The sequence below is a fragment of the Vollenhovia emeryi genome, unplaced genomic scaffold, assembly GCF_000949405.1.
Source record: "Vollenhovia emeryi isolate VEMERY1.0 unplaced genomic scaffold, V.emery_V1.0 DF939524.1, whole genome shotgun sequence".
NCBI lineage: Eukaryota > Metazoa > Arthropoda > Insecta > Hymenoptera > Formicidae > Vollenhovia > Vollenhovia emeryi.
The window spans coordinates 11,847-28,164 of NW_011966842.1; the positions used below are offsets into that span (position 1 = coordinate 11,847).

Consider the following 16,318-nt stretch of genomic DNA (forward strand, 5'->3'; position numbering starts at 1 on the left):
TGAGAAGCCAACGAGATGTAAAAAAAATTACTTAAAAATATACCTAAAGACTAATATACTTAAGTTATATGTAATTGTACAGGGTGAATCATTAAGGCTGTCCCAACCTTTTACCATGAGGGATGGATTACCGACCGAAACTGTAGCCAATCCGGGAAACAACGGAAAAATCTCGTTATACATATATGTTTCAATCATATAATATTTAATTAAATCTCTCAAGATAAAATTAGGTTTTACATGATTGAGACATATATAACGAGATTTATCCATTTTTTTCCAGAGTTGGCAACAGTTGCAGTTGGTAATCCATCTCTCATGGTAAAAGATTGAGACAGTCTTAATGATTCACCCTGTATATTTATAGAAATATAAAAAGGTTTTCTTCCTTTTAATCTTATTACATGACTTTTGCACGATATCTGCTAAATTCAATCTGCAACCGCAAAAAAATATATTTTGTAATTAATTAATAACTTTACTGTACTTTTTCATAAATTACTGCTGAAATTGCCTAGTGACTCCTATAAATTAGTTACATTCGTCTACAGCTTGTTTATATGTCGTTATTACTTAAGCCCATTTTTTCAATGATCTGTAATACTCAATTAAACTTCAATGATATCAAATTTGTAAAATTCTTCTTCTTTTGATAACTGAAAGCGTATCAATAATCTCAGCATTCTCTTATCTCCGCGCCCACTTGAACCAACGAATCAGGATCACGATAAATCACAAAAAATCCACTCGGTGTTGGCGATTCTTAACACATTAAGAGACAGGTGTTAAGTTTTCGAATCCAAAGCAATTACTTTGCCATCTTTATGTATTTCTTACTTTTTATCTTGCGATCGGTGGGTCAGTCAATGGTCAATGTCATTAATACCAATAGGCAAATCGTCCGCAATATGCAACAGATTGGCAGCAGATATAGCAACAGATATCACCTATATCGGCATTAAACTCATGTTTCGCAGGCAGAACTCGCCGATATAATCTAACAACAGATTTTGGGTAGAAACTATAGAACGTGTACACCTGGAAAGGTCATAAAAAAGTCTCGAGTACCTTGCCATCAAATTGAAACAATTCTTCAACATATTTTTCCCATTTAACTTACCTATGATTACGCTTCTGAATACCTTTATACGGGAGAAGAGAATGTTCTTTTAAAATTTACCCCGAAAATCTTGTAATCGTGGGACAACATGACATTTTGAAGTACTTTATGAGAATTTTTGGAAATTTTACCATACACTTCGCTAGTAAATTTGCTAGTATACTAACAATAAATATGATTACTAGTAAAATGTATGGTAAAATTTCAAAAACTCTCATAAAATTCTTTGAAATACCATGTTGTCCCATGATTACATGATATTCAGAATAAATTTTAAGAGAGAATTCTCTCCGTGTAGATTGAAATGTTTGTCTAATAGACTTACATTCGTCCATTTGTATATTCTTGCTGTTTTCTTAATACTCGTGCATCTCAAATTACGCTTTGCCGCCTATCCTTCGATATTACTGTACACCTTTTATTTTATTGATTTCGAATTCCTCGCCTCCTTATTTATTTATCTTGATAAATTAATGTTGTCATATTTAGAGAGTGTTACGGATAAGGTGTCTATCCGCTCGTATACAGGTAGAACGAGTTAAACTGAAAAGGAAAGCTGTGTACCATTTTGTAAAATTCCCAATAGTTTTCGAGTGACAAATAAAAACGTCTAGGCGAGGGGATGCTGGAGTGATTCTGCACTTTTGCACCTTTTGCACGTAAAACTGTCCGTTTCGTGGAAACATTCGTGTAATATACAAATTAAATGGCGTACGTGTACAAGTCGAAAGCAGCTTGCTATTCCGGCTAAATTGAAGAACAATATGGCACCACCGAAACTAAGTTTGTAAGTCTAATAAGAAATAATAATGAGCAATACACACATACAGTACATGTGGTATGTGTGTTGCTCACTATTATTTTCTATTAGACTTGCAAACTTATTGTTAATTTCAGTGATGCCATATTGTTCTTTCATTTTGCTGGAATAGCAAGCTGCTTTCGATCTATACACGTAAGCCATTTAATTTGTATATTATTATACACAAGTGTTTCCGCGAACTGACAGTTTCTAGGTTAGAAAGGTGCAAAAGTGCAGAATCACTCCAGCATCCCCTACAATGCCTTAGTTGTTTAGTCTCGTAGCAACGGTGAGCGTCCGATAGCGGGAGGTGAAGCGACGCACCGGAAAAAAGTTGTCGCGCAGCAAGCGGCGCACTTCAGATGACGCTCACCGCTACGAAAATAAACAAATAAGCCATTTAATATCTGCCAAGTTCCGCCTACCGCTTTCCTCGAACTTATTCGCTCGGACGTTTTAATTAATTACTCGATAACTATTGGGAATTTTACAAAATGGTACATAACTTTTCTCTTCAGTTTAACCCCCTCTACCTGTATACGAGCGGATGGACACCTTATCCGTAACACCCTGTATATGACTTTCTACTATGCTTTTTTTTGTTATTTCTTTCTCTATGAAATTATAACTTTTGTAGTTTTGGTATCAAAAGCGTCGAAAAACTGATAGTTTTTAAAGTAGAATATTTATTTAGATATTTTGCTTATATAAATTTTGAGTTACAACTGCGAATTAAAAACTTGGTTGATTATATCGAGTTGCCTCGTGGGGAATAACAATCGCTGGGAAAAAAAACCTAATTATTGTTCGTCTTATGTTTAACCTTTTACTTAATTCTATTAAAATACATAGTTAATATAAAATTAATGGTTTTGTACTTTAACTCTAGGGAGACTCTGGGCGAATGAAATCTTATTATATTTATAGATATTTAAATCAATTTTATCGGTGGAAATGGATAATAAGAAAAGTATTAGAAGGGCACATAAGGACACAATTTTCAAGAATAAATTCTCGAATTATTTTCTAAGCATTCCTTAACCTTCTTGTGTGTCCAATGTTTTCGATTCTATTAAAACATCCATGCGATCATACATATAATGATATAACGAGTGTGAGAATGGTCGAATTTAATCTAACAGGGAAAGGGTCGTAGTCTTTTCCCTCCGTTTAACTTTAATAACTCGACATTTGCTAGAGATATAACTTTTTAAACATATCCCAGACACCGTTTAGACACGCGTGCTCTCTGAAATGTATCCCGGATGTGAAATTAAATCGATTAATTAAGAATAGAACATATTTTTATTTATGTATTAACGAGCGCCGTCGAGACGAATTCCGTGATATATGACACAAGGTCATTAAAGATAATGGAAGCTTTGAAAACAAATGTATTATCTGTTCTCCGGTTCTAAAGACTACTTTATTTTGTCGAGTAAGTACATGTACAGTCGGGAGCACTGAGGTTGCGACACTTTTTTTTTTATAATAATTCAGGATCCTGAATTATTTTGCGCGTTCGTAAACTTATTAAAAAAAAAGTGTCGCAACCTCAGTGCTCCCGACTGTACACGAGCGTACGCGGATTACGCGTAATTTTGACAAGTGCATACGATCAACACGCAATTATCGACAATAAACAATATCACGCCGCTAGCGCAATTTTCTACACGATAATTGCAATCGTCCCGACCGGAATTTTTCCAAATAAAAAGTTATTAATTCGGACTTTGAATCACATCTCCGTTCGTGATTGCGATTACGCTTATATAATTACGTAAACACTTGTAACGTTAATTACTGCAAATGCAAAATTATATTTACATTGATTTTATAATATTGAATTTTCCATAATGTCTCGTTATCAGTGATAATGTCAAGGTTTTTATTGTTGAATATACTTTGTATTTTAATAGGATCGATATACAAAGCAGAAACAAAAATACTTATGTAATCAAAGTCCCAGCTATCGATTGAACCTATTAAAGTTGAATCGGTTTAAGAGCATCATTTTGACATAATCTGAAGTATTCTCAACTTATCAGCTCGTCGCGTATATGTATATATGGCGCCTTATTGTACGCCTTCGCTTAAGAATAGAACGTATTTTTATTTATGTATTAACAGTCACCGTCGGGACGAATTCCGCGATGTATGACATAAGGTCATTAAAGATAATTTCAGTTTTACAAAAACACAAATGTGTAATCAGCTCTTGCCGTGCGCCACTTGGCGCAAGACCAGGTTTCTTGATATCCTAAATGCCTCGAGAACAGCGAGTGAACTTCAACAAATAGGGCCTGCGATGCCTCAGTCATAGTAATGCAATAGCAGTAACATTATTATGTAACATTACTCCAATACGGTTTATTCTTTTAAATTGAAGATTCTTTTCATTTCATCTTTAAAGACAAAATAAACGGTCAACAGGGTGTAAGCCAAAGCATACTTTTGCTCTGAATTATTTATCGGCGCTGAATTAATAAATAACTAAACCAACAACTATATCAGAAACAAGTATAAGGCGCACATCATCAAATAGGGTTAAAAAGAAATTTTCATATCTAATCAATTTCATTATTGCGAATGGTGGCACGTGGAAGAGCTAATCTCTCTTTTGTTTTTTTAAGATAACGTTAATACCAAGTTTACATTTCTTGCTTTCGATCAATGTGACTATAAAACTAGGAGACTTAAATCTACATTTGTAGCGATGGTTTTTTATAATTGCACACTTTAATCAGTATACAAACATATACATAGAGGTAATATTTTTCGTAATAAACTTTCTGTGTTAAAAAAACACATCGCCAGTCATGGTCGATTAACTGCTTTGCTTAATCATGTTGATTCATCTGCTGGCGTCAAATGATTCCTGATGTCACATACATATAGTTTAAATTTTTCATTGCTTTCTTCCATCAAGACGATGAGTTTTGTGTCCTATCCAGCGTGAGTTAGGTCAGTGCTCTGTCTCGGACAGTTAGTGATAAGAGTCTACGAGATTGCAATTGTATCTTGAGACACTGTTTGCAATTATATCGCGAGACACTGTTTGTAATTACGTCTCAAGTCCGCGTAGAGCGTTGCGGTGAATTATCTTCTCGCATCGGAGTAATGGCCAAAGCGATAAGCATCCAACGTAAACTCGGCCTTGATAGAACGACCCGCTATTAATTGTGCCACGAGCACACAGCGTTTCAAAAGACGACGCTCGATCGATGGGAGAATATTTAATTCATACGCGTATACTTTATTCAAAAACTTGTTCAATAATACTGTCGAAAATTACTCGATATTTATACACGGCGTGTACGTAACGAGAGACGCCTTTATTATGAACTTGAACGTGCTTCTGATATACACTAAAATATACTCAAAATAGAAATCGCTGTATTCTCTCAATTTAACGTTCTCTTGTACCCGAGATAAAAGTATTACTTTAAAATCTTTAATATAGATAGAATAGCTAATTGCGATTTTTAGCTACGCGAGGTAAAGTTCGTAAAAGATTAGAGTTTACGAAAAATCGAAATAATTCGATTACTAATTGCGGGCCCCAAAACGGGTTGCTGTCTTCTTTCCCAGAGCAGAAACAAGATTTTCGCGAATCATTCCAATTAGTTGGTCGACTGTGCCATGTCGCGCAGATGGAATAATTCAAACAAATCGTTTTTATTATAATCGTTGCAGATCTTTTTCGTTAAATAACATTTGTCTCACTACTGATATCCAGCCGGGGTTTGTACAGTGACGTCATGTCAAGCAAAGTGGAGCTTGCAAGCGACATACATAACATTTCACCGCGGCTATAGCCGCGAAACTATATTCGCGCGTGAAATATTAATAAGAGCTTTTTCCGACGTCGGTTGATGACCGTCACCACGGCTATATCGATTCGAGATATGCGGTAGAAGTTACGATATCTCGGGTCAAGGATACAAGCACCATAATTAATGCATGAATAATGACTGCACGTGCGCAAGAAGTGTCGCGTAAATTATAATTTCGCTCGTTTTCGAAATACCACATCATCTCGGAGCACATGCGTACACGAAAGTCTTGTGTACATTCCAGCTCTGCTGTTTTTTTTTCTATCGTACAGTTTCGAAAATTGCAGAGAAATTTGCCGATTTTTTAATTAAGAGATCAGTTTATCCTGTTTTCACATTCAGTGCTTCGACTCTTGTTTCAGTAATTTGTGCTATACATTACGGGGAAATTGCAGTGTCTATCGGAACGTAAAGTATTTGCGGCACGTTATGTTTACGAGAGCCAATCAGGGGTTGGCTTTAAATTATCTGATTTAAAACTCTGCATCCTTATACGTTCTCGTAAGCAATCCAGTGGAAAAAAATAGTATCGTGTGCCATTGGCTTTAATTACATGTCACTTGAGAGAGAGAGGGGGAGGGGGAGAGTTGTCAGTTATTTTTAATTTAAATAATTGTGCATATTTGGTGCAGCCGTTTATGGTTCTTTTAGGAAAGAGTTTACTTTTCGGACTTTGTACATTTTCCGTTAATATATTTCTCTTAATTTCTTAAATGTTTACCGAAGATTGGCATGTTAAAAATTTCTGCCTTCGCTTTTCCTCTAGCATTCGCAAATATAATAATTTCTCTGTATCAACATTCTGGTTATTCAAAAAATTTGCCAACGTTTCGTACAACATTTACCTTAGTAAACTTTATACCATCTTCTCCGTTTAAACTACGAATTCCACTTTGATATCCTAACACCTGCTTTTAACGCATTCGTTTCCATTACATCCTTTTCATTTTATCAAATTTTGCGCTATTCTTTCTCGTACCGGTTAAATTTAACTACGGCCACATTCATTGTCGGATCTTCCTCCGCTGCCTTTCTACTTTCGCTCCGCTCGCGTCCTGGAATCCTCGAAATGTTATCGTTCGTTTATCTCACACTCCTTCATTTTCTAACTCTCCAATCAACCTTTATAATAAAAACATACGTGGCACAGAAAGAACGAGGGTCAGGAACGAATCTGGAACTCATTCGACTGCGAGTTGACCACTCTAACGTGAAGTCACCCAGTTTGCGCTCATCTTCTGTTTGATTTTTGTCTCTCTTTATTTCGTTTGTCCAGCGTTTTGCCATTTTATGATTTTATTTTAGTTAGTTCTACGCAGTACGTTTTGTGGCACATGCTAACATAGTCCCGTTGCATAGTATGTTCAGTTGCACACAGTCTTTCAGTTTGTTCAGTTGCACACAGCTGCGTGCAGTTTGTTCAGTTGCACACAATTGCGTACAGTTTTTTAGTTCGTCAGTTTAGTTGCACACACCTGGTTTTACACGGTCTCTTAGTTTCGTTAATTTTATATACTTCATAGTCACAGTGATATTTTCGCTTTCAGTATCTTCTTGTAACATTTATTTATATTTTTAGCTTCTAAAATATCACCTTACGACTATTATTTATTATGCACATCCACAGGGGACCATTTTGGGCATAATAATACTTGAAAGAAAAACCCAAAATGAATTTTTTCCAATTTTTTCGTTAAGGAAAGGACTTGAAAAGACAAAACTTTTCACACTTCAAACATTTTTGTAGAATTTTTCAAATAAAAGTAACAATTTTTTCTTTAAATTGACCTGTCAAACGATGTAGGTGCTACAATAGGGGAGAGGGTTCCATTTGAAATTTTTAAGTTGAAGTCTCCTGTAGGAGAGGGGACGACTTTTATTATTTAAAAGAGTAGTCCCTCAAAATGATGAAACATGTGTTTCGTGTTTAAAAAATTTTTTTAACCGTTCCTTAAATATGTGGGAGTGGGTACGGGGACTTTGTAGACACCCAGTATATTTCTATTTTTCATTTTTTACAATTCTCGCATGCTATGTTATTACAATGGTGCAAGGTAAAGGAAGCAATAAAGATCAAGTCGTAATAATATGTTTAAAAATATTTTAGATACCGAATGAAAAATAATGATAATAATAAACTATTTTATTATTCTGATTTTGCTCTGGTTTAATTATACCAGACAAATAATCGTTTATAGTCAAAAGCATCGAGATAGCACAATTTGATAAATCTTGAATGCAATATTTAAATGAACAACGATAACTTATATTTATCACAAAACAAAAATTTGTATTTTGTATTATCATATTGTACATTATTATTTGTTTCAAAATTTGCTAAAAGCGAGGCTAAAAGCTTTGAAGCGAATAACAAGTTTGAGAGAAACTCTAAAATAATTGTTAATCATCGTTTGATATTTCGTTAAATTAATGATATTTGTTTTGTATCATTATAATAAATGTTTACATTTTTTATGTCTCGTCGACATTTATCGTTTATGTTAGAATTATTACCGACAGAGTCGCATACAGTTTTTGGAGGTTTGTAAATCTTACCTCAGGGAACGTAACCTCAATATGTCATATTATAGATACAAACCAAAATAATTGTGTAGCATTTATGTACAAACTAATACCAGACCAGAGTGTAGAATGCATAGTAGAATATTTTCATATAAGAAACATTGAGGTTTGAAGTCTAATTCGTATCGCATTATGTATTACAAATATTGCAATACATAATGCGATACGAATTAGATTTCAAATCAATGTTTTTTATATGAAAATTTTCTACTATGCATTCTACACTCTGGTCTGGTATTAGTTTGTACATAAATGCAAATAATAAGATTTACAAACGCAAAAACGGTATCCGACTCTGTCGATAAATCAAACCACTCCAGCATCCCCTTGTCCCCGAGTGTTTTTATTTTTATTTTACAGCATATTCACCCACCTTTTGTACCTACAAAAAGTTTACGAACATAAAGAAATAATTGGAAACAAGAATTGGAACATTATTCTAAAACTTTGGACAAAACAAGATATCCCTCTATAAATGTACACACATACAGTTATCACAGTTTCCTTTATCACAAACTTCTTATCACGAGACACTTTTACACTCCTGAAAAACGTTACATTATTGAAGCATCTTGCTAGTTTATTCTTTAATATTAATCACGAATTTTTACAGTTGCGTTGAGCTCGAAACAGATATCAAGATGGGTACGGCGAACGCACAAACCAACCCGGGGCACGCAGACGATGAGGCTCACTCAAGGGGTGGCTCGATCGACGCGTTCTTCGCCGAGACGGTGATTCTTTTAACCGGCGCTACCGGCTTCTTGGGGAAAGCCCTTCTGGAAAAGCTGCTGCGTTCGTGTTCCCGGATAGCCACAATTTTCGTTCTAATCCGTCCAAAAAAGGATCAGACCGTCGAGCAACGTTTCAAGGAATTGCTGAACAACCCAGTTCGTATATATATTTTTTTTATATATGCACGTCCTTGTATATCGCATTGATTCATATTTAATCAAACAAGTTTTATTATACCGTTCAATTCTTCGTAAACAAGTTTTACCTGTTACTCAAATAGGAAAATATTTTTCGCGTCTGTCATCGCCGGTAAAATTGAACTGCTTTAGATCGAGGTAATTCAGGACTACATCGCGTGACGTGAAGGGCGCACTGTAAGAATTTTTTTAAGTCATTGTTCTATTACCGCCGTGACACACATACGAGAATTAAACTCATCTGAAGCAAAAATTTTTGCGTTTATTCTGTACAATATTATTTCCTATTCATTCCAAAATGCCTTAGTCTGAAGAGAAGTTAAAAGCAATATTTGTATTATTTATATTAGAAACAATCGTATTTTGGATAACTCATATTTTGCCATCGTATTTGGATATTCAGCATTGCCTCGCGATTTGCGGAAACCCTTTACGTAAAGGCTTACTTTGTCGCTAGTCCACTGTAAATTTAATTTTATCGCATTCGCGCTAGATCTCTTACGGACGTAATAGTGTACGCACTTGTTAAATTAATGTAATATCGATCCCGCACAACCTCGCTTAGAACGCTTTAAATATTTTACTTGTGACTTTACATCTAAAGTGTCAAGTTGTCATCGAAATGCACGATAAAAGGTCGTGATTGCCGGCATTCTTACGATTATCTCAAACTATATTAATGTCGAACTATCGTAACATTCCACGTACATATATACATATACTTTTATACCTAAATTTAATTTATATACAAAAATATTTAAGTTAATTGGAGATAAATACAATAAATGTATTACCAATATACAATGCTATTTATTAGTTGTATTATCTTTTATATATTAATCTATTATATTACATAATATATATACAGGGTGTCTCATTTTAAATGATCCACGCAAATGTCTCCAAAAATATGAAAGATGCGGGAAAACGTTTCAAACAAAAGTTGTTTGGTTCGAAGGGGGACATAAGATGGTGCCATTGACTTGACCTTGAATAGTCATTTGAAGGTCACGTGAAGGTCACCTTTAATTTTTTTAACGGAACCCCCTATTGTTTATCATACTATCTTATTTTACTAATTAATATGAACAACTTTTGTTTGAAACGTTTTTCCGCATCTTTCGTATTTTTGGAGATATTTGCGTGGAACATTAAAACTGAGACACCCTGTATATGTATATTTACGTACATAAAGGTATATGAATTTTTCTTAGGCCCGGTTCTAAGTCAGTCGACTCTTCATCTTTCTCTGTATTATTATCTAAGAAGGGACAGGAAATATCGATTAACCTCTGGTTAATATTTGACCAGAAAACCGGGCCTTAAACAAAGCAGAAATTATGCCTCTTTTTCTGTGGCAGGTTTTCGACAGGATACGGTCGGAATTCCCGGGCACCTTGAACAAGATCTTCCCTGTGAAGGGTGACGTGGGCCTGCCCGAGCTGGGGCTCCAGTCCGAGGATCGGGACATGTTGATAGAAAGAGTTAATATCGTGTTCCACAGCGCGGCCACCGTGCGCTTTAACGAGCCGCTCAAGATAGCCGTTAATCTGAATACGATGGGCACCGATCGTATGCTGGAGTTGTGCAGGCGCATGACAAACCTTATTAGCGTCATTCACGTCAGCACGGCCTACAGTAATGCCGACCGACGGGAGATTGAAGAATCGATATACATGTAAGCCTCCAGTAATGCGTGACACCCACGCGGGTGATATGGTGCCGTTTTCATTTCGAGGATAAATCTTTGAAAAAAATTCAACTTAATTAAATAAAATATAAAAATAACAAGTAGGTAATGAAGGTGTAAACGCGGATATTCTTGCGTGAGTCGCACAATCAACTTTATTCAATTATGATTATGCCTCAGAAATAATCAATGACAACAGTGGACCTTGTGACTCCGAATTAAAGCCATTTTAGTTAGGCCAAACGATAAGTGCTTTTAGATTCTTCAGTCGAAGAGCAGTAATTATAATAAGTTATATTTTCATCGCGGAAATATTTCGTTCCACGAAATTATTAATATGTAATATTAATGCAATGCTTGCGAAACGTCGGCACCACATTGCAAACAGACGCGGTAACCATCCGGACGCCATTACGATTGAAATTATTAATACTTTATCGAATCGTTTGCTGATGAGGTCGACACACATTAACCAATAATGTATTATTGTGAATATTATTCATTTTTCAAACAAAATTGGATAATCGGTAGACTTTCCAATCAAAAAGCTTATTAGTATTAAGTTTCCGACTGGTAATACGCTAAATTAACCTATTTATGTACATTAAAATGTTAGGAATGGAAATATGCCGTTCATAGATACGAGCAAAGCGTTTTACTTCAAGAACATAGTGTCCGATGAGAGGAACGGACGGGGAATCTAATGACTAGGCTATAAGCACATTCAAACAGCTAGCTCTTGCCCGCAATCGTACTACAATACAATATTTAAATTGCGGGTACATGTTCCATTTTACACATAAATATGCAATCCAGTTCAGTTTACAATGGTATTTGAAATTATGAAGAGGTTATGATGGTAAAAATATAATTGAAAATCACTTAACATTTTTATCCATTAATCTCTTGATAATTAATATTATTAATATCTAATATTAATTTATAATATTACGCAATATCTATCCAATCTAAAATATATACAATGATTTGTAATAATCGTAACTTCATATATATTTTTATGTATAATACGTATTTCGGACAATTTCCTGTTTGCGTCACCTATTTTGGGATAAAAATTTGTTTATTATTTCTTCTTTGTATTTGATGTATTGATATATGTTCTGATATATTTTAATGCATACTCTATATGTATGAAAAATTGCTGATTTATCAGTGTATATAATTGTGTAACAATTATACAAAGTTATGCAGGGTGTCTGACACAAGAGAACCCTTACAAAAAATAATGGTAGATTGGATCCGACTAATAAGGAAAGTCATGCACCATTTTACAAAATTTGCAATAGTTATCGAATAATTTATTGAAATGTCTGAGCGAATGAGCGCGTAGAGAACGGTAGGCTGGGCTCGAAAGGCATATGCAAGTTTTTTTTCGAGTGTTTCTTTCCGGCGCGGAGGTACGTCATGTGTCGCTCCACCTTTCGCTCACCGTTGATAGGAGATCTGGTATACAAAGCTATCTGACATGCTTTACGAGCTCAGCCTACCGCTCTCTACGCGCTCATTCGCTCAAACGTTTCAATAAATTATTCGATAACTATTGTGAATTTTGTAAAATGGCACAAATGACTTTTCTTCTTAATTTGACCTCATCTACCATCATTTTTCGTAGGGGTCCTCTTGTGTCAGACACTCTGCATGTAATTATAAATAAACAATTTTTCCTTTTAAAAAACTTTTCATATAAAAGCATGAATAAAAGTATAGATCTATAAAATTATACAGAACTGTATAGAATTGTATAAAAATGTATAGAAATATGCAATGTAAAAATATGTATGAAAAATTTGTTACCGGGACACATACGTATACATATGTAAAACGTACAGTGTACAAAATTAAAAATGAAATTCGGTCTTGAAAGTTCTGTTGTGAAATGTAGACCGTCTAAAGTGTGCTTAATCGTATATTGCTAATGTTACAGCACGGAGGTGAAGCCGTACACGGTGGTCGATATGTGCGAAAATTTGGACGACGAGACGATAGGAATAATAGAGAAGAGATTGGTCGGCAAACATCCGAATACGTATACGTTGACCAAAGGCTTGGCGGAGCAGATCGTAATGTCTAAAGGAGGCGGCCTACCGATCGCGATTGTACGACCGAGTATAGTCTGCGCTGCGTATCAAGAACCATTTCCAGGATGGATAGATAATACTTGCGGTATTACAGGTGCGTAGTTAACTTGTAAGCTCGAGTCTATTTTGCGTTTGAAAGTCGGGTACCAGAACCGCGTTTAATTTTAGGACTTGAGTCGCGATCGTAAAGTAAAAATTTTCTGGAAAAAAATTTTTATATTTAATTATAATGCATATAAAATATGTCCGTAAGTTTCCTTTCTCAAGTGTGATCTCTGTTCATTTGTATAAGAAAAATAAGAAGAATCTTAACAACTTGGATAATTTTTATATTGCTTTTTTACAAAAAAAAACAAAAATTTGAGGAAATGAGAAAAATTGTTGATGTATAATAATCGTATATAAGATGTAATCATACATAGGCAACTTAAAGCTTATTAAATTCCCTTCAAAATGAGCTATTATATTTTTAAATTCTTCCTACAGATTTTCAACAATTACAATTATACAAAAAATGGAATCGGTATCTCATATTCGGGAACTTTTCTCTACATTTTTAATTTATCGATTTATTATAATAAGGAAGATTGTTCTTGACAAATACATATAGAACGGGCGAGATTAATCAAGAATACATAAATAATTTTCTTCCATATTAATATCCAATCAGAATACACGTTTGATTGTTGGATAGGTATAATGACGGAGATTGGAAGAGGCACCGTTAGAAGTATTGTATGTAACGCGAATTTAGTGGTGGACGTTGTACCAGTCGATTTTGTCGTCAATACGTTGATCTGCGCGTCTTGGCACAATACTATGCAACATTCTGACACGATAAAGATTTACAATTGTACCAGCAGTGCAGTGCATCCGATTACGTGAGTACGCAGCAATAGAGTGAACGCGGAAAACAGCGACGGACATAATCAGATAATGAAATTAATGCATGTGTATGAGAGCACGCGCGAGTTTTTCAGAGTTGCTCAATATTAATCTAATGTCAGGGTTAATAAATTCAATTTAAATCATATGCAAAATTCTAACTCCATACATGAACTATAACAAAACTTCGAACAACTTGAATGTTGGCTCCGCCATTTTATATTTATCAACTTTCAGTTTGCATAATGTAATGAAAAAATATTTAGTAGATTTTCAATAGCATACGCAAGTCGCAACATTGATACAGCAGATTCTACTTTTATCAAAAACTCCTTTTGAGGTCTAAAAGTCCTCTTTTGAAACTTCAAAACCTTCTTTAAAGCTGTAAAACAAATTTTTCAAAATTGTGACTATAGAACAGTAACCGGCATTGTTCAATCTCGTTTCATCCAAAAAATTGCGGGAAGCGATTACCCTCAATCTTGTGCATTTTTGTTCTTAATTTTTGTAACAAAAGTTATCACCTTGTACGTACGATTCTTGTAGATGGGGCGAATTTGGATATCTCGTGAGAAAACACGCTATAGAATCTCCATCAAAATACGTGATGTGGTATCCAGGTTTCACATTTAGGACAAACAAATTTATTCACGCTATCATAGTAGCTACGTTGCACTTTTTACCTGCATTTATCGTAGATCTAATATTGAGAGTACAAGGTTGCAAGCCCATGTGAGTATCTTCTGCGCGGAAATTTTATTTGTAACGATAATATTTATAACTTACGCACTGTTTTTTTTTCAGAATGCTGAAGATGACTAAGCGGTTCGAACGCGCCGCTAAAACCGGAGAGTTCTTCGCGATGAACGAGTGGAAATTTTATACGGGTAACATGACGAAATTGGTGAAATTTATAAAATCGTCGGAAGATTGTAGTAGTTTCGATGTAGATATTAGAAACGTGGATTGGGACGTGTACTTACACCAGTACATGTTAGGAATCCGAAAATATATCTTAAAGGACAATCTAGATACATTAAATAACGCCCGAAGTCGATTATCGAGGTAAGTCTTACAGGTTTATTTTATTTCGCAACTGTTAGGTTTACGAGGAATCAATCGATTGTATCGATATGTTGCAGGTTGTACTGGATGCATAAGTTCACTAAAATTCTCAGTATATTCGCGTTATTAGGAATGATCAGATGCGCCGGTCGGTGATGCCATCGAGAATCTGAATCGCGACCCGCGCGATCTGAGAAACACTGCAAAAATATTGTGAGAGGAAATATTATAAGAAAGAGACTTGACTCACGCTTCATCCTTCGAAGACTAAAACACTTGTCAAGTACTAATATACCAATTAAAGTAAATATTAACGAAAGGGATTATTGTGAAAATATGTTGATTCATGATCGTATAGAACTTATATATTATAGAACTTTTGTTTAAGTCATCTCTTTGTATGTAGCTTCACATTTTCCGCAGTATTGAATTAGCTTCGCAGGACTGTTTCGGCTTTCTACTAACATAATGCCCAGATACCTGGTCAAATCGAGAACAAATTTTGAAAGTGTCTGCTGCAATTTTTGTCAGCAGAAATATAGCAAAATCTGCTGACAGACTAGAATGACAAATTAACTCACAAATTTAACCAAATCTATAGTTTTGTAACAATTTAAATGATACATTATATTTTTGTTAACAATCTGCTGTTAGATTATATCCGCAGACTCTACCGGCGAAATACGAGTTTAATGCGGACACAAATGATGCTGGACTTGTTGCAATATTTTGCAAACACACACCTATTGTCAATCTGTTGTCATATTGCGGGCAATTTGCTTAATTCATAATATCATATGGATTTACTGAACGATTGACATGTATAAAAAAAATACGTATATATTTTTAACTGTTGAATATATTCGGAGTACAGTCTTATTCATTAATGCCTGGGTCTCAGTTTTACTAGGATTCATATTTTCATAATCTTTATTCCCATCTATACATCGATGAGTTTCAGGCTGTAGTTGACACAGCTTCTCTAAAGGTCTGTTTATGTGACATGCCCCACATGTTCCGGTTTGTCCCAACGACCAATACCGTCACTGATAAAAGTGCAGGTCCACGCATTTATGAATAAGACTGTACATACGTCGAACAATAGAATTAGATCCCAGGACTTGCAAACGCTTTTCTGTAAATCAGAATCGAAACATTTCTTCTGCCAATAGTTATCATGTTATTGCATTGGTGAAAAAAATAGCACTGTATTTTGAACAATTAAGTGCAAAATATTTTTAATTATGCAGGGCGTTTTATTTTAAATGATCCACGCAAATATCTCCAAAAATATGAAAGATAGGGT

At 34.8% G+C, this 16,318-nt stretch overlaps 1 protein-coding gene across 1 annotated transcript in view; it reads left to right on the forward strand.

Annotated features, from left to right (window-relative positions):
- The window catches only part of LOC105557312 (fatty acyl-CoA reductase 1-like), a 24,907-nt gene extending 9,009 nt beyond the window's left edge, over positions 1-15,898 (forward strand). The window contains exons 2-8 of the mRNA XM_012004509.1: positions 8,955-9,231; positions 10,635-10,951; positions 12,909-13,156; positions 13,757-13,943; positions 14,494-14,679; positions 14,752-15,012; positions 15,090-15,898. Of these exons, the coding sequence (XP_011859899.1) occupies positions 8,955-9,231; positions 10,635-10,951; positions 12,909-13,156; positions 13,757-13,943; positions 14,494-14,679; positions 14,752-15,012; positions 15,090-15,168 (1,555 nt within the window). The 3' untranslated portion in view covers positions 15,169-15,898. The remainder of the gene's footprint in view (positions 1-8,954; positions 9,232-10,634; positions 10,952-12,908; positions 13,157-13,756; positions 13,944-14,493; positions 14,680-14,751; positions 15,013-15,089) is intronic.
- Positions 15,899-16,318: the final 420 nt, after the last annotated feature.